Source organism: Enoplosus armatus, chromosome 1 (assembly GCF_043641665.1).
Source record: "Enoplosus armatus isolate fEnoArm2 chromosome 1, fEnoArm2.hap1, whole genome shotgun sequence".
Taxonomy (NCBI): Eukaryota; Metazoa; Chordata; class Actinopteri; order Centrarchiformes; family Enoplosidae; genus Enoplosus; species Enoplosus armatus.
The window spans coordinates 18236882-18257780 of NC_092180.1; the positions used below are offsets into that span (position 1 = coordinate 18236882).

Consider the following 20899-nt stretch of genomic DNA (forward strand, 5'->3'; position numbering starts at 1 on the left):
ACTTTGTGGTTATGTTGTAAGAAGTGTGTAACACTCAAGTCTGTTCTTAACCACTAACTAGTCAGTGAAGTGGTCATGTTGTAAGCTAGCCGTCAGTGGTTCATCAACAAAAGAGCCAGTTAGACAAACAGACTTGCACTGATTTAAATCAGTTACCGGAGATGACAGCATCTGTTGCTCTTCTTGGTCCTTTAAGCAGCATCCACTGCGTTAGTGTCTCCAACAAACAGTGAAATGTGCCGTTAATCTAGGCTGCTTGCATGGCTAGTATAGGCTAGTGTTGCTACTTGGAAATATCTTGTTTTAGATTCTCTCTGCAGAAATCCTGTCGAAATATAGGGCTCATTTTGGCAACATGAGAAGCACAAGTAGGTAATATTCATTGCATTTACACAGGCACAAAAAAAATGTTTCAGTTCCTTTTGAAAGCCAATGGGGAACTAGTCTCACTGCCTGCAGAGTGAACGTTCCTGGAATTAGTTTGCAGAGAAGTCTTTGTGTCATTGCACATCAAATATTCTGCAGAGGGCAGATCTGACCAGCAGGCCTTTTTCATTCTGTACTGATTCCTCTGTCTGAACAGATGACGGCAGGTACAAAGTATTCCCATGTTTACTGTGAAACGACTGCAAGTAAAACAGTCACAGAAAAAACGAGACCACTTTTATTTTGTGGCTCAGTTCTGATCTCCTCAGTCAACTAAACAGAAATATATCCAGTTTATAATTCAGTTTAGTACTCAGTAAAGTTGACCTTTTGTGCCTGTGTAAATGCAGCCTTAGACTTTGTGTTCACGTCACTCCACCTCCAAGGAGTGACATCAAACAACAGTCAGAAACAACAGTAACAAGGCCACCTTACTGTATGTAGAAATTACATAATCTCATCTGTTTAGCTATACACTTACTGTGTACAGTTCGAAGCTTGATACATACAGTATATAATGATGCAGTACTACATGTGACTGGAGGTTTGCTTCAGAAAACAAACCTCTGCATTTAGCTGCAGCAGCGCTCATCACAGTGCAGTTTCATTTTCAGTTCATAGTAAAGTTGTTCCTCTTTTCATAACCAAACTCTCTCCTCCCTCTAACCTTCACAGGGGAATTTACCAAAAACTTGAGCTGCTGATCAGTGTCAGTGTGAGCAGCCAACACAGCAGCTCGGCTGCAGGTTCACCTCGATATATATTCACACTTGTGGTACCTTTTAGGTGCTCTCTAAGCCTGGCCAGTTATCAAGTAAGACATTTTGGCCTTTATAGTGGACTGATTGCCTCCTCCTCTCTGTCTGATTACAAGAGAAGATGTTTGAATGTTTTACTGCAGAGCATCTGCAAAGGAGGTAGTGACATCAAACACAATGTCACAATGATGCAGACCCCATTTTGTCTGTGATAAAACTATAAATTAAGACATATCAAATACTCATGCACATGGTCCGTTTCTAGCAGCAAACACTGTGTTGAGACAAGTCGGGAGGTGGATCTTACAGATGACGGGAGCGTGGGGGATTTACGGGTCTGATCTCAGATTGTTTGAAGCAGCGTTGACAGCAGTGGGGGGCTCCTTCACGTCGGATTGGAGGAGCAGCGCTGGAGCAGCAGGGCGTGGCAGGTGTCACAGACTCTGACTGGTTTTGGTGAGGCGGGCAGAGGGAGCTCATTGTCGGAGCAGCTGTTACAGAAAATCTCCCCACAGTTCCTACAGTGGTGCTTGAGACGGAGACAGAAAGAGAGTTAGAACCACAATAACTAAATATTTTTGTGTTGCATTGGGATCACTGGTCACAGGACTGACCTTTCGTCTGGAGATGGAGAACTCCTTCTCACACAGCTTGCAGTGGCTGGCTTCCTTGTCCTTCAACCAAACCTGACCCCCCTGAAACAACATGACACAACTAACCTGTTTCACCCAAACTTTACAATAAAGACATTACAAAACAACACAACACACTTCTCTAATCCACAATCAGCCTTGTTAATGACACAAGATGCAGGCCTTATGCAGTGCCAGATTTTATTTCTAATATCTTACCTAACTTGACATCTTAGTGATGGAGAGGGTTTAGATGTCATTTGCAACTCACTGTTACTTTACCTGAAGAGCTTTGTTGGCTTCTTTGATGTCCTCAATCTTCATTTTGGATCTGATGACAAAAAGAAGAAGACAGAGTTAGGTAAAGGAAATAAATAAAATCAACCACCATAGGTCATCAATGTTTTTTCTTTTGCCATCTTTCCTTCTGAAAAAACAGTAAAAATATATTAAGAGGTTCTCTTCTTGGTTTCATTTCGGAGGGTTTCAAAAGCTTGTCCTACTTTCAGTAGAACTGTAAACTCTACTTGTTTGAAGAATGTAAATTATATATGATGTGTTGTAAATGAGCTAAAACATACAGAAACACTAGTATGATCCTCCATGATATTAAGAATTTAAACATATTTTTTACCTGAAACATATGATGATGAAAACTGTACTCTTATTATAATAAATGTTTTTTAAAGGGGTAATTTTCTCTCCAAAAAACATATACAAATAAGCTAACATTTGAAATACCAAATCTCACTGGGTTTAGAGCCTTTCATCGGAATTTACAGCCGTGTGTAAAAACAGCATGATTACTGTGCAGCAAACTTACTCGCTTAGTTTGGAGCCTAGTTCCTCAAGAGCTTGTTCTTGGTCCTCACAGATGGTCTTCAGCTGAACGTTCTCATCCTGGAGACGATGGAACTCCTGGAAAATTAATAAAAAACACAAAACACACACAGATCAGATCAAAGTACATCATATTCTGCAAATGCTTGGTCTCTCTCACACACACACACACACACACACACAGCCATATACATGTAATAAAACACACTGTACAATATCATACACATAGTACGTTTCTTTCTCTCCGTCCTTTTACCTTTTTTAGTCCGTTGATCTGCAGCGCCTCTGTGCTGAGCTGAGCCACCGTGTCCCTCTCTCGGTCTAGATCATTTTGCAACGTCTGCCTCCACTCCCTCTCGATCTTCAGGTCCGTCTCCAGCTGCTGGCTACAGATGTGTACATAGAACACCAACAACAAGAATGAAGATGACAAACAGACAGAAAAAGGGATATACTGAGTTACAGGTAATATTAGAGCACACTGGTTTGTATACATTTTACATTTTTGCTTTTTCAAGTCACAATCAACAAGAACTGTGTGCGAGAAGTCTAGTGCCTCTTAACTTTGGCTGATGCAGATGTGCAATGCTCTTTAATTGTGATTTACTGGTCCTAGGTTCATGAATTAGGGCTATGACGGTTTCAGTTCAAGGGAGAAAAGCATTAACACCAACAGCTGGCTTACCATGCTACACAGCTTAAGGTGTAAATAGTATGGTATGTCTTTCTCTGAGCTCCACAGTGTCTCTAGATTAAGTGTTTGTATGTGAGTATACTAGTCAGTCTGTCTTCCCAGAGGTTTTGCTTACAGTTGCCTTTCTCTGTGTTCGATCTGCTGCTGCAGGCTGTCGGCCTTGTTGGCAAAGTCCAACTTGAAGCGTCTGGTTCCCTCCTCGGCCGAGGTGCGGTGCCTCTCTGCCTCCTGTAATCTGCACCATTATAACCAGGGACAAACTCAGGACCATGAGGAGGAGGACGGAAAGGAGGATGATGGGTAAGGAGGGAGGGTTAGGGACTGATATTTCTGGGTGGCAACATGAAGGAGGGACGGCTGAGGATAAATGAAGAAGGATGGAGGGTGAAGGATGGCGTTGTAATTTGCTGTTACAACACCACAGAGTGAAACTGACAGGAGTGCAGTGAGAGTTGAATTGTGGGGTTCAAAACAGAAGAGAAAGGAATATAAATGAGTCAAAATAAAGTTGCATCATGAAACAATGAGGGAAAACCGCCTTAAAGAAACTGAATGGACAAGAAAAAAAGGATAGCTAACTGAATGCAGCATCTTAGTGCACTCAGGCAGAGTGCAGTGGAGTGCAGGATCATGTTGTCTTTTCCAATGATACCTGACATATTCACAGCAATTTGAGTTTGAAAAGTTTCATTGTTTTTCACCCAATAATGTACAGGGAGGAAACTTTCATTACATGCTAGCAGGACATGAGGATTTAATAATGAAGCTTTAGATCTTGTTGATCACAGATATGCGGACAATGAGGAGGATAATCCCACAACACCCTGACTTACTGCAGCTTTATTACTCCTTAAAATCACATAATAAATGTTCCAGTGTCTACATGTTAACAGCACTCTGAACATGGCCAAAAACTCAAACCACACCCGACACTTTCAAAACATCTATATTTATTGATCACGGTGGTAAAAGACAGTAGTTGTGAGCTTTCAACAGCTGTACTGAGTGATTATTCTTCTACAAACTGAGAGGAGTTACAGTACTATGAACACGGAGTTAGAATAGGTAGAATGATTACTTCCTGGTCCATCACACAAAGTCAATAAATATGCCAAGACGAGATACAACAACACATTCACGTTCCCTTGAGAGAAGCTGCAGAGGTTTACAGCTGTTCTTTACACAGTTCTGTCTGTTCTGCAAAAGCAAAGCACATGGATGAGAGGGGGAGGAGACGGGCTGTGTCCGAAATCACTCCCTTTTTACTGTAGAGTGCACTGTATTTACCCTCCACCATTTTCTTTGAGTGGGGAATGGTCCATGGCGTGTTCCCTACTTTCTGCTAACAATCCCACAATGCAATTCATGACATTTTATAATGTCACCTATTAGTGATGATGCAAAACGACAATGGTTCATAAGTGTCCGAAATCTCAATTTACTGCTCACTATAGAGTGTACTACTGAGTGTGTATTATAAAAGACAGTAGTGAGTGAGTGAACAAGGGACTGATTTCAGACACAGCGAGGGTCATCACAGCCAGTCAGAAGCAGGTCAGGAGGTGCAACACATGCAGAGCAACAAATTAAAAGCAGGAGGCTGCACAAGCAAAACTCCTGTCTGACTAAACATCTACAGTGAACAGCGCTGACTGACTGTGATGAAACGCAGGCAGCTGTAGCAACAGTCTGACTGCGCTGTGTGATAGTTTTCATGTTCCTGCTCGTGCTCTTGACCTAAACCGTGTTGTCTACGACAAGGTTAAAAGACAGCCAGGCACAGAATCACAAGTTACTCAACAATCTCTGCAAAGCCAACATGGATGTCACTAAAGGACTGTATGAGCATTATTAAGGGGTGAGGGGAGTTCAGAAAGATTTTTTTTCCTTTTGCTGAGGGGACGGTAGTGTCTTTAGGTATTTAAATATACATTATTCTGCATCTTAACAGAAAGCAGGACTACCGTAAAGAAAAATGTGTCATAAAATTACAGTGACAGGTTAAAAAATAAAGAATAACTAGACTATTTGGTAAACAAGATGCATCATTTTTATCATCTTTTCCATAAATTTGGCAACTCTTAATTACACTTGTGCAATTTGGTAGCTATGTGAAAATGATTATCCCATTAACATATATGTTATATAACATAACATAAGGGCCTTGTTTTTAAAAAAAAAAGTGAAACAGAATGTTTAGCCCTTCCTCCACACCCCATCATTTTCATACAGTCCCTAAATACTACAGCGACTCAACTCTGTTAACTAGTGAATAAAACCACTCAGTAGTTGTGATATGAGCGGGAAAGCCCACTATACTCATTCTAACTCAATGTGAACAGTCAAATATCTTACTGTCAGTGTTACTGCATATAAACTGACTACAGGAGACAGGAAGAATGTGTAGCAAATGTGTGTGTGTGTATGTGTATGTATGTGTGTGTGTGCGTGTGTGTGCGTGTGTGTGTGTGTATGTGCGTGTGTGTACGGCTGAGCATGTGAGTAGTGCGTGATTAATGCAAAATGTTTCTTCAGTATCTATTAAAGTATAATTGATGTAATATTCAGACAGTTCTCTGACCAGCTAAACCAGGACAATCAGAAGCAATTCAATGCGAGGATTTAACTAAAGATCATGAAACATGTTGCAGTGGTCTCTATGAAAGCCAGCACTCTGCTGATGATGATCATGTTTCAGACTAAAGCACCAAACTGTGCAGTCTACCTTCACCTGATTCTGTGGCTGCTCTCAGGCCATAAAACCATCTGAATATTGTGTGCAAAAAAACAGGATCCTTTAAGTCCATTTATTCATTCAGTCATAAGCAATCGTGTGTCTGCATGAGCGTGAATATGAGCATGTTTGTCCTCAGAAGGAGATGTCCTTGACTAGCTTGTACTGGTGCTCCGTGTCTGTGCTGGCACACTTAACAAATGACATAGCAAGCGTTCTGGTCTGACTTAGCAGATCCTTATCACTGCATGAGAGCAGGGATAAAATCAGAGGGGGGAAAAATGACACGTGGTAAGGGAGCAAAATGGATGGATGAATGATTGGATGGATGGTATAAAATAGACGAACAGAAGGGAGGAAAGGAAGGAAGGAAGGAAGGAAGAAAGGATGTCAATACATCAGTATTCTAGGTGGCCCCGATTACACTGAACACTTATAGTGACTTTTAACATCACAAGCACAGCAGTAAGAATAAATCAAAGGCATTACAACATAGAAATCTGATTTAAGGCTGCCAGGTTCACATTGTCATCAGATTTCTTCAGTCTGGATATATTTCCCTCCACAGTAAGCGCATGAGCAATGAGAAGAGGTGGGGAGGAGAAGCAGGGAAAGGTAATGTGGACAGATGAATACAGCTAGAGCAGACAAAAACTGGAATTTGCACAGTGTGCACAGAACTACACTATCAAAATGAGAGATTTAATCCTGGATAGCAAGCCCGATGTTCACAACAACACCTACAGTAGATACTACAATTTTGATCTCTCTAAAGTAGCCAACATGTTACACTCTGAGCAGGAGATTTATCTCTAATTAGCTGCTAAATAGTTTGATTTTAAACAGCAGCTCTGATCAGAACAGTTTTAACTCCTTCATTCGATTTTTTTAGCCACATTAACACAAGACTCAACAAGTGTAACCGGGGTCTGCGTCCTACCAGGCTACGTAAAACCTTTAGAGCAGCAAAAAACATTCACAACCAATCACAAATAGGATGGAACAGATTTAAACCAATGGGAGAGGGGAGGGAAGGGATGGACCGTGTTGACTGGTAAACGATGGGTTGAGGAGGGATCATACGGCATCAATGAACCAGCAGGTCTCATAATGACTGATATGGAGCATTATACGCAGATGGTGGTGCAGTTGTGACCAAGAGGACTTAACATGCATGAAGATATCAGCAGTATAATTTATTAGACATGATAAATTAAGCATTGCAGGGTTTGCCCAAGGAGATTGTTTAGCAAATCCTGACGTATCTCATCTTTAGTTATTATGTGATGGCCTAAACAAAGCATTCAATATACAGTATGGAATTTGCTGTGTGAAATAGTGCCTCTGCTCTTTTCCCATGAAGGTTAATGTTTTATTTCATAGAAGTTTATTACATTTCTATTAATCACAACAGTGGGACTAAGCTCGGCCGATGACAGAGACTTATCAATCCCATAACAAGTTGCTATGTCAGCTAAAAACACTAATCATATCACTTACATTCATACGTTTTTTTTTTTACTGTGGAGCATTTTGTGTTTGCAGGACACACAGAAGAGAAATAAACCAGTAAGGAGGAGACAAGGACAATCAGCTCCTAACCAATTCCCTTGGGGAAACCCTTAAACATTGAGGAGGAAGAAGACTCATCATTTTCTCCATGTTTTCCCTCAGTTCTTGTCTGCATAGCTTCACACTAGACCATCCAGAACTCTTATTAAATACGTATTTTTAAGTAATTATTAAAAATAAAAGAATAATAATAAAACAGCATTCCTTTCTTATAGATAATCTGGTCTAGAATTATTATTAATTTCTTTTAACAACAACATGATTGGTAATTTTGTGCTGAGAACTCCTCTTTTTTGATTCCTTACATAATTTTGGTGAAACTTACATTGCCAAAGGAGGATTATGTATGTTGCGGTAAATCAAAGACAGGTTTTAACAGAACAACAGAGACACTGGTTTAGATCGACGGAAGGACTGAGGAGACACATGGGACAAAGTGATTTGCTAGTGTTGGTTAGTGTGTGCTGTGCCTTTAAAGGCAGTGTATCTCACCTTTGCTCCAGCTGCTTCATGGTGGCAGTGATCTGATTGGTCTTCTCCTCCAGACGACTGATCATGTTGTTCTTCTTCTTCATCTCGTCATCAGACGACTGACAAATGAGAATTACTGGCTGTCACAAGCAGTAGTAATAATTACAGTGTATGTAGTGTGTGTGATAAGAGAACAAGTGAGGATGTGTGTGTGTGTGTGTGTGTGTGTACCTGCATCTTCTGGTACATTTCTACGTTGATGGCTTTGACTTCATCCAGTTGGTGTCTCAGTCCGATCAGTGTGTCCTGTTGATAGAAAAAAGTTGTGTTCTGAATTGACTGTCCTGTTCACACTGTCATGTGACTGCTTCTAGTTTCCTACAGCTGTTTCACTGTAATTTAGCATGCTCTTCTATTCATTCTTTTTTTCACTCACCCATTCATTATTAATTCACTGGTGGTCTGTACAAGATTGAACTCAGGACTACATACACACTGATAATTACTGGCCGACTTAATCATATTCATATGTATCACATTTCAAGCTAAGAACTAACTGTCAGCGAGCTGAAATATATTCAGGGAAAACTGTACGTGGTACAAATATTCCCATGTCACACACCCCATGGCCCTGTGCTATAATGATGCTGCCATTACTCTCCAGTCTGACAGCTGATTCACCTGACGTTGTTGGTAATGATCCCGGCAGCCTTCTTACAAAGCTGTGATGATGCTGCTGTATGTCACAGCTTGGCTACAAGTTCACATGTTGGTGGTGAGAGGCCTGACACTGGCAGGGAGAACGGGCACAGGAGGTGGCAGGGTATTACTGCTCCATGTGAGCAAGTACAGGCTGGTGCTATATTTTTAGTTTGTGCTTGTTATCATGTGCTCCCTCACTGTGATGACACTATGTCTGAAGAGCCACCGAGTCATTTTTAGGATCGTCATTTTAACTGTGTTGAAATATATCTCTCAAAAATTAGTGATTGGACCCTTTATAAATTAATTTACACAGAGTTTGCATTGATTAATCCTCACCATTAACAATCCCCATTACATGCATGTCATATATTAACCCATGTCTCATTGTTGAGCTTCATGTTTTATGAACGTGTGTATTCACTGTAAGTCAACTAAATGTCTTGTGTTTGTTTATGTTAAAGTCGTTCCTTTTATGGTCAAAAAGGAAGAAGAGTGAAAAATGTATGCTGACCTGTTTTTCATGAATATCTTTCTCCAGAAGTTTCATGGCCAGCTCCATTTCCTGTTTCATCGACACCTGGACTACCAACTCATTCTCCACATCCTAAAAATAAACATACAAACATGTATATATTCTGTTATTTCACTGTCACCATGCATATTTTACACACATTTTAAAACACACACACGCTGTCCCAGTCTGACCTGTCTGAGCTGACACTCCTCCTTCAGTTGCCTTTGAGCCTCATTGTACATCTCATCCAAACCCTGACGCGACTGTTTGTATGTATCTCTCTCCACTGACACGTCGCCTTGGGTTACCTAGATAAGTAACATCGACAGGACAAACATGTCAGCCACGTCATGCATCAGTTTTATCCGTTTGTAGTCAGAGCTGGTAATAATTGTTAATAATATAAAGGGTTAGATCTTCAGTTTCAGTTGCAGTGAAAACTTTACCAAAAGGGCCAATATAAATACACTGATCCATGTTTCTTTGTGTTTTCAGACAGCAATATTTGTTATTATTCTGTGTTTGAGCATGTGTGACCGTGTACCTCTAATTGTTGTTGTGTCTTCAGCAGAATAAGGCTGTTTTCACTCCTCAGCTGCTGGTTTTCTTCCTGCAGTTTGATGATATTGTTCTTGGCTATGGCTAACTGCACACACAAACACAGAAAACATATTTAAACATAATTGGCTAAATGATCACATCAGATTCTATGATAACTTAACATGTAACAGACATTTGCTTCTCCATGAAACAGACGGAGCAGGCGGATCCAAACTAAATATATAATCCTTTAGGGACCAGTTCAACACAACAAAGGCACTTCAATCATGACGTAGAGATGTGCACTTAAACTGAGGTTTGTGCTGACTTTCACCTTTAGTTTAAATCTAACATGCAGATATTAAAAGTGTGTTTCTCACCTCCTCTACGAGTTTAGAGTTGGATTTTTCTAGAGAGTCAACTCTGCCCTGAAGACCATGAACTGTGGAGCTTTACATGCAAAAAAACACAAACAGAAATTATATATCAACTTCTGTTCACTTTGAGTCTTACTAAATTAATATCATGCCAGCATTTTGGGAATGGGGTTGTAGTTACAATTCACAGCTGAGGTGTAACATTTGGTACCTTTAACAGATGTTTTCCTTCTTTTGAATACATAATGCTGTTATCATGTTGATGAGGATTAATGGCATTCGCCGGTTTAGAGGACTGAAATGTCTCACCACAGACTGACCTGAATTTGACTTTTAGTAGCACCAATACAGTAGTGCCATGGTTAGCTTAGCTTATGTTCAGAGACAGCTCATACAGATCATCAAGGACAGTAACTAACAATGTAACTTAAAGTCATGTCAGATTTGGTGTTTAGCTCCATCACAGCTGCAAAATTTAAGGAAAGATTCTCTAAACCTGTGATTCAATTAAAGGCAACAAATCAGTCCAGGTTCATTTCAGTGGTTTGTGAGAAAAAGCAACATTGAAAGAGGAAATGTGCCTGACAGTCTGTGCTTTAGTGAAACTGTCTGTAGGGACGGACAATGCAGAGTTGCACTTCTGAAACAACCAGACGGGTTCAAACCTCAGCTGATTGAATACTACTCAAACAGCAGACAATCAACTGATGTGAAGCAAAACGTGAGGTAATACAGTAGAACACCTGCCTGTCTCAACCAGGTACAAAATACACAGCATTTCAAACACAGGACTTCCATTCCCTGAAATTTCCTTGAACTTCTCCAAGGATTATGGGGAAAACTCTGCAAACAGGTCTGTTTTCAACAAAAAACAAACGTCTTACTTGAGTTGTCGGTTCAGTTCCTCGACATAGTTCTTCTGATCCAAGATGGATGCTATCTGGCTATTCCTGTTGGCATGGAAACAGACATAAAACAAAGCTCTGCATCACATTGAGAGAGCCTAAGAGACCCATTGTTTTAATTAAAGTGGATAGACAATGAAAGGTCATACCTCTCTTCACTCCTGTAATCATCAATGTCATTCTTCAAGTACATGGAGAAGTCGATGACCCCAACCTGAAATGAAAACCCCCCCCCAAAAAACAAGCTCAGCTAATATCGCTCAAGAGGAAGCATATTCTCAAAAGCGATGATTGCAAAACCATTAATATGATGAAATTAATCATGTCTTAAGTATCTGCAACCCACCAGAACATTTGCAAGAATCAGGCATGTTTACGATTATGTGGTTACTTTGTTACACAAGTTGTAGAATTTCCCCCCCGTGGATCAATAAAGTATTTCTGATTCTGATAATTCTGATTCTGACAAATGAAAACTCACACAAAACAAACAAAATGTTTACTGTTAAGGTGACAGTGTACAATTAATATCCAATGTTCTGTGTGTCTACATTTACTAATAGCACTCATTTGTCTGTTAACAACACACAAGCGTAGAAACTACCACAGTCCACCATGGAGGACTGGGAAGCTCTGGGAAGTGTTTTACACTATTTTTTGACATTTTGTAATCTAACAATGATTCGAAAAACAAAATTATCGATTAATCGTTAGTTGCAGCCCTAAAAAGTAGTAACCAAATATGATAGTTTTGTGGCATTGTTTTTATTTTATGTTATTTTATCATCTTGTCTTCAGGGACGGAATCAGAGCTCATTTACACCTGCCATTAAAGGTGTGTGAAAGTGTCAAGAAAAGTGTGTGTGGAAATCTGCACAATGGCTCACCTTGAGATCAGAAAATCAAAACAAACACAATTCCACATTGCTTCACGTTACACACATCTCAGCCACATTCACACTCAGTCAGGTGTGACCACAGCCTGTACAGGGTGTTTCCATTGGTGAGAAAATGCATTTGCACTCAGGACAAAGTCTCCACCCGTGGAGTAGAAACATGACACAACAGCATCTGCTCTCCACCTGCCTGATGCCAAGATAAAGTAACGAAACAGACATGATTCTTGTCTGCTTTTTTGCTTCCCCAAACTGGAGTCACCGAAGAAAAACTGTTTCATGTCAATGAACTAAGTGGGCACAGAAAGTGGAGTGACATTCTTTTTCCTTGACATAAGACATTAATTTATTTCTCTTTGGTGCAATCAGGAAATGAGATCCAACCACAGTGAGAACAGAATGGAGAGTTTAATGCTCACCAGCTGTAATGCAACCACATCAACAGATGTTTTAGACAGCATTCCCCCATTTAGACATTTTAATGTGTGGTCTCAATCTGTTGTTTTTAGTCAAATGGTCTAAATGGTCACAGAGCAGTGGTTACCTGAGAGTCCAGGTCCTCGCCTTTGACACACAGGTTAGCATCGATGACGTTCAGGCCCACCAGCAGGCCCACTATCACTGCTCCCTCCTCCTCCAGCATCAGCGCTGAATTCTCATAGAAATCACTGTGGAGGAAAATGCAACAGGTTCACAACATTGAAGTGAGCTTTAGTAAAAGCAAAAGGGGAGTGGCTTTTGGAGTACTACTAACTGTTGGACTTGTGCACACAATTCTCATTAAAGTTCTGTATTCAATATTCATTCCTCTATTTATTTGAGTACTATCTTATTATCATCATCATCATCATCATAAATTACTTTTTTGTTGGTATCTGAAACTTGTAAATATGACTTAATGGAACTTGCTGACAATAAGAAAAATCTAGACTATCACCAGCCTTCACCTTTAAGGGCCTGACTTTTAAAAAAAAAAAAATTTAAAGTTAATTTTAAAGGTGTACTTTTCTACTTTTCTATACATCTTCTTTATGTGTGTCGCCATAACATGACATGTGTATGTACCTGAGCAGGTCTTTTCTGGTGATGAGGAGTCGCAGGTAGTCGGCCAGCCGCTTCTGCATGAGAGCCAGACGCAACCAAGCTCTTGCCCTGCCTAATGGAGTCCTGGAAAACACACACACAAAAACACACAGGTGATGAGGATATATTTATAGGAGGTTTTGAGGTGTGGGGCTGGGAATATCTTTTGGTACTTTGCTTTGTTTTGTTTTATTGTTTAGATCTAGTTTGGTTCTCATTTGTGTTCCTAAATGTTTACTGCAGTCGAATAGTGCAGTTAGTGCAGTTGCACTATCTAACTATCTTTGGGTCTGTACTTGGAGTTGCAAAAATGCTGCTCTGCTGCATGTCCGTTGGTCTGACTCAGCACCACCAAAGGAAACAGACCGTCTCCATCTAAAACAACACATCTGTTCCCCATTTTGCAGCATCAGACCTGAATATGACTCACTTGATTCCCTGTGAGGAATCTCTGCTACGTGGTGACTGATTTCTGAATAACAAAGTAAAGCATGACATGAAAATCATGTGCATGAATGAGAGTGAGCGAGAGCCTGCTTACTATAGCCACCAGAGGACTCTACGTGAATATTAATCTAGGTTTTTGAAATTGATATTTTACCACAGAAACAATGCGATCAGTCCGACACTGGCAGCAAATATACTACTGCACCGTTACTGATTTTGCTTTTAACAAGTGTACATTGCCCAAAACCGACAGTATAATGACTTATTTCAAACTCAGACTGCTCATCTATACTGGCTCTAAGAGACAAAAGAATAATAAAGAAGAAGAGAAATAGTGACAAGGGAGAAGTGAGGCAGCAGCGAGAGGAAAGGTGAAGTGAAAGTAAATCACACTCAGGTATTTCCCTGCTGTGGCTCAGGTCACAGTCTCATGTTACTGGTGCATGTGGTTGTGTTGTGGCTCATGTACCTCCAGCATGATGTTAGGTTAAGGTGTGTGTGTACATAAATGTAGTCCTTACTTTAGTCCAGGCAGGTCTCGTACAGAGGCTGAGATCTCTGCAGCTTCAGGACACAGTTTCTCCACCAGCTCCAGAGGACCCCACAGAGACTTGTTAAAGCCCAGAAAGGACTTCTTCACTGGAGGGAGAAGACAGAAAGAGGAAGAGAGACTTCTCAGTCAGACACATTTTGGCGTAGGAAAATCTAGGAATGACATCATTTATTTCTCACACAAACACACATCTGTGCAGCTTAGACATTGAATTTTAATAATGCAGATATACAAATGCCAGCACAGCACCCACACCTGACACCATTTAAAACAGTCTCTCTCCTTCTTACCTCTGAGGCCATGTTTGAGACAGTGCTCCATGACAACAAAGAACTGCTGGAGAGGTGGGTAGTCTGAGTCCAGCGTTCGTCCAAAGCTCAGAGCCGACTCGATCAGCCCTTTAATACTCAGCTTGGCCATGTTCAGCAGGTTGGCTCGCTCCATGGCCATGGGGTCTCGCAGGGCTGCAGGACAAAAGCCACACAAACACTTAAAATATGCTTCAAACGCACAATATTCAATAAAATGTTATGCATTGTTATTTGTTTACATATAAAATTCAGATACAAATTAAAAGGGTAGTCCTCTATCTCAGAACTGCTAAGGACTTCATTTGATGAATAATCATATTCAATCCAGTCTTTAAACCTTACAAACATACTCAGAAAACTGAGAATGACTGTAAGGTTTCTACCTGAGGGATAAACAAGTCAGCCAGGTTAATGTCTTACAAATGGTCATTATCAGAAACATGCTTAGTATCGGGAGGCACAGTAAATGTGATGCAAGTGCCTTGAAGGCAGAATCCACCCTAAAAACAGAATGCACATTTGCATTTCTGTGTCAGGTCAGTGCAGTCACACAGAGCAACAGATAGTATGTAAGAAGCACCAAAATCCAACAAGGGGAAGAAGAGTCCACCTTATTAATTAATCAACTTAGAAATAATTATTTAGGCACTCAGTACCTACACTTTTCTAACTTATTAGACATTTGTCTTGTTGACTGTTGTTCAGATAACATAACATAGCTGCGTCTTACAGTTGCAAATCCGTGTGCCAATAATGCTGCATCTGCACCTCCCACAGATGTATGCTTTTAAACGCTCTATATGTGGACCTCTGGGTTAATGTGTAGCCAACCACCAGAAGAGGACAGAACAATGTCAGGTGAAAACGTATGATGGGCTTTAATTGCCCCAGCAGGTTGGCCTGGAGGCCAGAGACACTGACAAATCAACAGATGATTTCTTGGGAGTGTTGAGTGCTCTTGGGCAGTGAGCCCTCAGGATACAGAGGAAAAAACAGTAACCCTTTGACTGCCTGTGTCAGCATGTGACTTCTACTGAAGTTCATCAAACGCTGAGGATTCACTACACAACACTAAATTGTCTAGATGATTCAATGGTAACTTGAGTTTTAATGCAATTATTGGATTTTAAATTGTCCTTGAAGGCCATTCTCCTAAATGTATTTCCTGTGTTCTTGTTAAAAGATCAGGGCTGAATGCCTGGCACAACTGTCAGTAGTTTAAAATGATTCAGATGTTACATAACTCAAATGCAAGTCTGTGATGGACACATGAAATCTGTCAAAAACTAAATATAGTTGTGAGAGTGTGGGCACTTCTACTGACAGACAGACACTGGCTGATGGGCACACCGACAGAGGAAAAACTGAGCCATGAGCTCTGCTGAAACGACAGAGGATGCTGATTGACAGAAAATTAACCAGCAACTATTATAATAACCGATTAATAGTATGATTCACTTGTCAAGCAAAACATGCCAAACCATTGCTGCTTCTTAAATGTAAGCTAGCTGCTTTTTTTTATACAACTGTAATGTAACATATTTTGGGTTTTGGACTGTGAGTCAGACATAACAAAGCATTTGAATATGTCTCCTTGGGCTCTGGACAATTGTGATGGACATTTTTTACAATTTTCTGACATTTTATAGACAAAAAGATTTAATCGATTAACCAAGAAATTAATCAACAGATTAATCGATCATGAAAAAATTGTTTGTTGCAGCCCCACTTGCATATACCACAAGGTTAATGACTTTGTAGTATCATCAAGGCAGCAAACACATACAGACAACACCAAATTAACACAATGCGCAAAACACGGTGATAACCCCTGAGGAAAAAGGAACGACAGAACATTTTTTTCCATTTGCATCAGTGCAGCATGTGATGCTTCAGGCAGTCGAGTTGTGTGGTGGTATAAGACAACAGCGGCACAGATGAGGACGTACCATCAAAGCATGAGAGCAGCACTATGAAAAATCAATTGGCCACACACAGAGGGTGGTGAGGTAATATGAAAGAGAGAGCAGGAGATGTACCAGCTGGGTTTGTCACACTGGTACATCTACACACACCAGCTGAAACTACCAACTGTGCTCCAATCAGCAACTGACTAAATGTCTGATTGTTCCTGAACAGCTCAGAGGGAAATTGTTTTGTGTAAGGAAACTGATAGGCACAGGGTTGGGTCATATTTCCTCGTGTGTCCCTGAAACAAGTTACTGGGTGTCATCAGACCCCCCCCCCCCCCCCCCCCCCCCCCCCCCCCACACACACACACACACACACACACACACATCTCAACCTCTTCATGAACCTCACCCACCCTGATACTGATAATACTCTACCTTGAACGGTCCAGTCCCCAGGCAGAGATGTCCTGTGCTCCGACACTTTGGGCAGGACGTGAATGCTCCCTGAAATGGTCTCGGACGCTTTCCTGGCCAAAGCGAAGATAGGAGCCTGCCATCGCCCGTCTCCTCCTCCACCACCACCACCACCTCCTCCTCCTCCTCTCACACTGCTGCTACTGTTAGCTTTATCCACAACACCAGATTTCTCCTCCTGCAGCCTCAAAATCCCAAACACCTGAGCTTTGTCCTTGCTGCTGTCGGCTTCAGACAGAGCCAGGTCGTGCTCAGCGGGCGATGCCATGTTCATGTACCTCTGAAATGATTGTAGCCAGTGCAGGTCGGCGTGAAAACAGCCAGATTCATACGGTTTGCTAACCGTTAGCGAGCTAGCTTTGATGCACAATTCACCCGGTGACCATTATGACAACCGTAGCATATAAATACCTGTGAGAACACCGGCCAAAGCAATGACAAGAGGACTAGCTAGAGTAAAAAAAAAACAACCGTCGTAACGTTCCCGGGCTGTGCAACGTAGGCGTCGGTCTACATGGTGAACGTTAGCAGCGGCGGCGCGGACAGCTTCTCCTCGGGATAAAAGTCTATTCCGTACATCGCGGTGTCGTAAAGATTTGTTTACACCTAGCAGACCTAACCGATAGTTGGCCCTGACAGTCCCGCTGCACCCTCCGGAGGGGCGGTGTCAAAAGGCTCACAAGACACACAAAAGGCAGCACTACGTAATGATTTCAGTGGCTGCTGTGTTGTGGACGTGCCGCCCCCTGCTGCTGGAGGCGAGAACTGCACGGCCGCCTCCAGGTAGAGGATGTAATGATGTGTGACTAAAAACAAAAGAGTCCACTGAGGTCAGTAATATTTCTGTGGTGGTGGAATGAAACTAAATACTTTTACTTAGGTACAATTTTGAGGTACCACTTTGTTTGAGTACTTCCATTTTATGCTATTTTATACTTCTGCTTCACAACAATTGAGAGGGAAATATTGCACTTTTTACTCCACTACATTTTTTGACAGTTATAGTTTCTAGTTACTTAACACATTACTTAACAAACTACCACAATGTATATAAAATAGTTAAAATTAGCTCCAATAATTAAAAGAGTAAAAATTCTACTTTCACATTGATACATCAGCAATAATAATGCAATAATATATAATTGCTTAACACTAACAAAGTGCATTTTCTGCTCTGAGTACTTTTGAGACTTTAAATACACTTTGCTAATAATATGTATGTTCTTTTATATAAGTTACATATTCAAGGACTTTTACTTTTAACAATAGAGTATTTTTACAGTGTGGTATTGCTACTTTTATTTAAGTAGAGGATCTGAATACTTCCTCCACTTTCTGGTCATTTTGGGGGCTTTAATGACATAACAACAGTTTACGTTCTGTGATTAAAAACGTATTACACATGTTGAATTTTTGTTAGTCTGATATGTTTCAGGCAAAATATCTTTTAAATGTCTTTAAATTTTACTGTTTACTTACTTCTGGTGACTCTAGTGGCTTATTATTGACTCATGGAAAGATATTATCTGTTGTGAATGTGTTATAGTGCAGTGATATGAATCCACTGATTGATATTAAACTGTCAATTACAAGAACATTGTATGAGAGCAGGTGGCAGTGGGAGTTGACAGGAGTTATCATCATGTAATAATAGGTCATCCGTTCAAATAGAAATTGCAGACTTACCTTGGCTGTAGGCTAACCGCTCCATACTCTCACTGTGAGTGATGCCCCAGCGGTGGAGACTCTGAGGGGAGTACATGGTGGGTGGGACTCTCCTCTGCCCACTTCCTTGTTGCAAAGAGGATGGCAAATCAAGCAGATCCCTGAGTCCTGACGTGGCCCGTTCTGGTCTGGTTTCTGTTGAGCTGGTGCCACACGGTCAAGTTTCTTTGATTTTTCTGATTCTCTGGAACCAGACGACCCTCCCTCCTGAACCGCTGTGGACTGTTTTGGCTTTTTCTAATATGGTGAGTTCCAGTCTGGTCAGGTTAGGTCGCAGTCTCGGGATGTGCTGGGGACACAGCCTGGGACACAACAGAAGGCAGAAACAGACCTTTTTTGAGAGAAGAATGTAAAAACAAATGTCATCATCAGCACACCGGGAATGCAAATGCTTTTGGTATATATTCCCTCTTGTCCTCTGCACACAAAACAAGGATAGCTTCAAGGATTATGCCACAAAATTTCTGGCTGGACACAAGTCAGCTACACGTGGTATGCAACTGCTTGCCCACCTGGATGCCCTGAAAAACAACTAACCATTTACATTTTAAGCCTGGTTCCATACGCAGAATTAATGAATAAAATAAAACAAAATAGCCATTCAGTCTGATTATCGGGCTACTATGTGCAATATAGACTCAAAGTATAATCCCTGTCTGCAGTCTCTCAGAAACCATTACATCTTTGCCTCCCATTTCTCCTCAATGATTCAAACAAACACCACTCACACATTCGCCACAGGATGAGACCTTTCACTGTGATCAATTATACATGCCAAAAGGTTCTTCCCTTAGTTATTCTACTTAACTCTAATAAATCTTGATTTGATGTGAAAAAAATACAGCCACCACCAAAATTAACTTTGTTTTTAACAAATTGAGGGAAGTTTACCTTTTCTTTGAGGTTTAGCTTATGCAGAATGCATCCAGTGGGCCTCCATCTCACCATAACATTGATGTAAAAGCCTCCAACTTATGAGTGTTAGATCCATTACAACACACAGCAAGAAGAAACTGTAGCAGCATGGAGGCTACAGTAAACTGCATTACAAGGACCGCTGCTGTTTTTTCTTCTCTTGTTCTGCTCTCTCTCTCTCTCTCTCTCTCTTTAATAGCTCAGGGCTGACCAGGGATCATATGACCAGTTTCTTGCAGATCCGTACACTCCTTAGCTGATTGAATGCTGCCTGTGTTAATTTTCTGAATGGCTGCTTCTCAGTCCAGTCAGCAGAGAATGTATAATCAGGCTGCTGCTGCCGTGATGTTGATGTCCTTGTCTTTCTTTTTTGTTGTTGTTTCTTTCTCTGTTGGCCTGTTTACTGCCTCACACACAATTTCTCTGTATCTGAATGCCTTCACATCCACTTATTGTTTAACTTGACTTTCTGTTGTACTCTGCTACCTGTTTGCTTCCCTATCAACACATCCCTATTACAAGAGTCACTGTCAAAAGATGTGTACGCCTGTTAATATTTGTCTTTCAGCAGGTTTGTTAGCTTGTGCTTTTGTGTCTGTAGGTAACTACGTTTAACACTGTTAAACAGGTATAAATTCACCAATAAATTACAACAAACAACTCTGTGTCAGCATTTTGGGTTAAATATGTTTTAATTTGATGTAATGAATTTAATATTTTCATCCTGATGCAAGAGAAAAAAATGTATAACCCTGTCAATTCAGCATTCAGAGTCTGATACATGTAGCCTACACAGGAGTTAATTCTGGTTTGACATCAGAAGTAAACATGACACAGGCTCTTTTGCATCATTGTTTCCTTCTCCTCTCTGTCTGCCTCGTCTCCCGTGCTCTCCTATCATCTCTGAACCACACCTAAACAAATACACTACTCAATGGTTGTACCATACGACCATGTTTATCTCTGTAGGAACACACCCTCCCTTCCCCTCGGGGGAACCTCTTCCCACTAATCATGGTGTGATGCTGTTTCATCGTAGTAGCCAGCCTTTCATTCTGCAGCAGGGCTGGAAGTGGAGTAGCGCTCACAGATTCTGATAGTGATTTATTAACATCATTTTGATTAGCAGGAAAAAAGAAACAGTGCTTATGCTGTCCTATAACAGCAGAGGAGATGAGTCAATTTAAGAAAGTAGAAGACAAGAAATGAAGACTCATCAGAACCTCTACAGTAATTACTGTGTTTGTGAGGGCTGTAATGATACCAACTACATGTTTCACACCATCATCACTTATGGGCATATACTGTTATCATGTGATTGTTGCATCTCACCTCAGGCAGTAGAAAGAAGAGAGTTGATCCTTATTTCCTCAGCTTGTCAACACTCAGTAGTCTGGTCCAAATAAGGATAAGT

The 20899-nt window shown here is 40.9% G+C and overlaps 1 protein-coding gene across 2 annotated transcripts; it reads right to left on the reverse strand.

Annotated features, from left to right (window-relative positions):
- Nucleotides 1-1031: 1031 nt before the first annotated feature.
- rufy2 (RUN and FYVE domain containing 2) lies at nucleotides 1032-18607 on the reverse strand. Of its 2 annotated transcripts, none has more exons than XM_070925924.1 (19): nucleotides 18532-18607; nucleotides 14438-14611; nucleotides 14116-14233; nucleotides 13130-13231; nucleotides 12609-12732; nucleotides 11318-11382; nucleotides 11148-11213; nucleotides 10267-10336; nucleotides 9891-9992; nucleotides 9538-9654; nucleotides 9344-9436; nucleotides 8359-8433; nucleotides 8149-8246; nucleotides 3466-3585; nucleotides 2913-3042; nucleotides 2640-2734; nucleotides 2099-2147; nucleotides 1799-1879; nucleotides 1032-1713 (listed from the first exon to the last, which is right to left on the reverse strand). In XM_070925924.1, exons 1-19 carry the CDS (start codon nucleotides 18605-18607, stop codon nucleotides 1570-1572), a joined length of 1899 nt encoding a protein of 632 aa, XP_070782025.1. In that variant the 3' UTR covers nucleotides 1032-1569. The 2 variants fall into 2 exon arrangements, with proteins under 2 accessions (XP_070782025.1, XP_070782105.1); XM_070926004.1 differs by lacking the exon at nucleotides 18532-18607 and adding an exon at nucleotides 16807-17204.
- Nucleotides 18608-20899: the final 2292 nt, after the last annotated feature.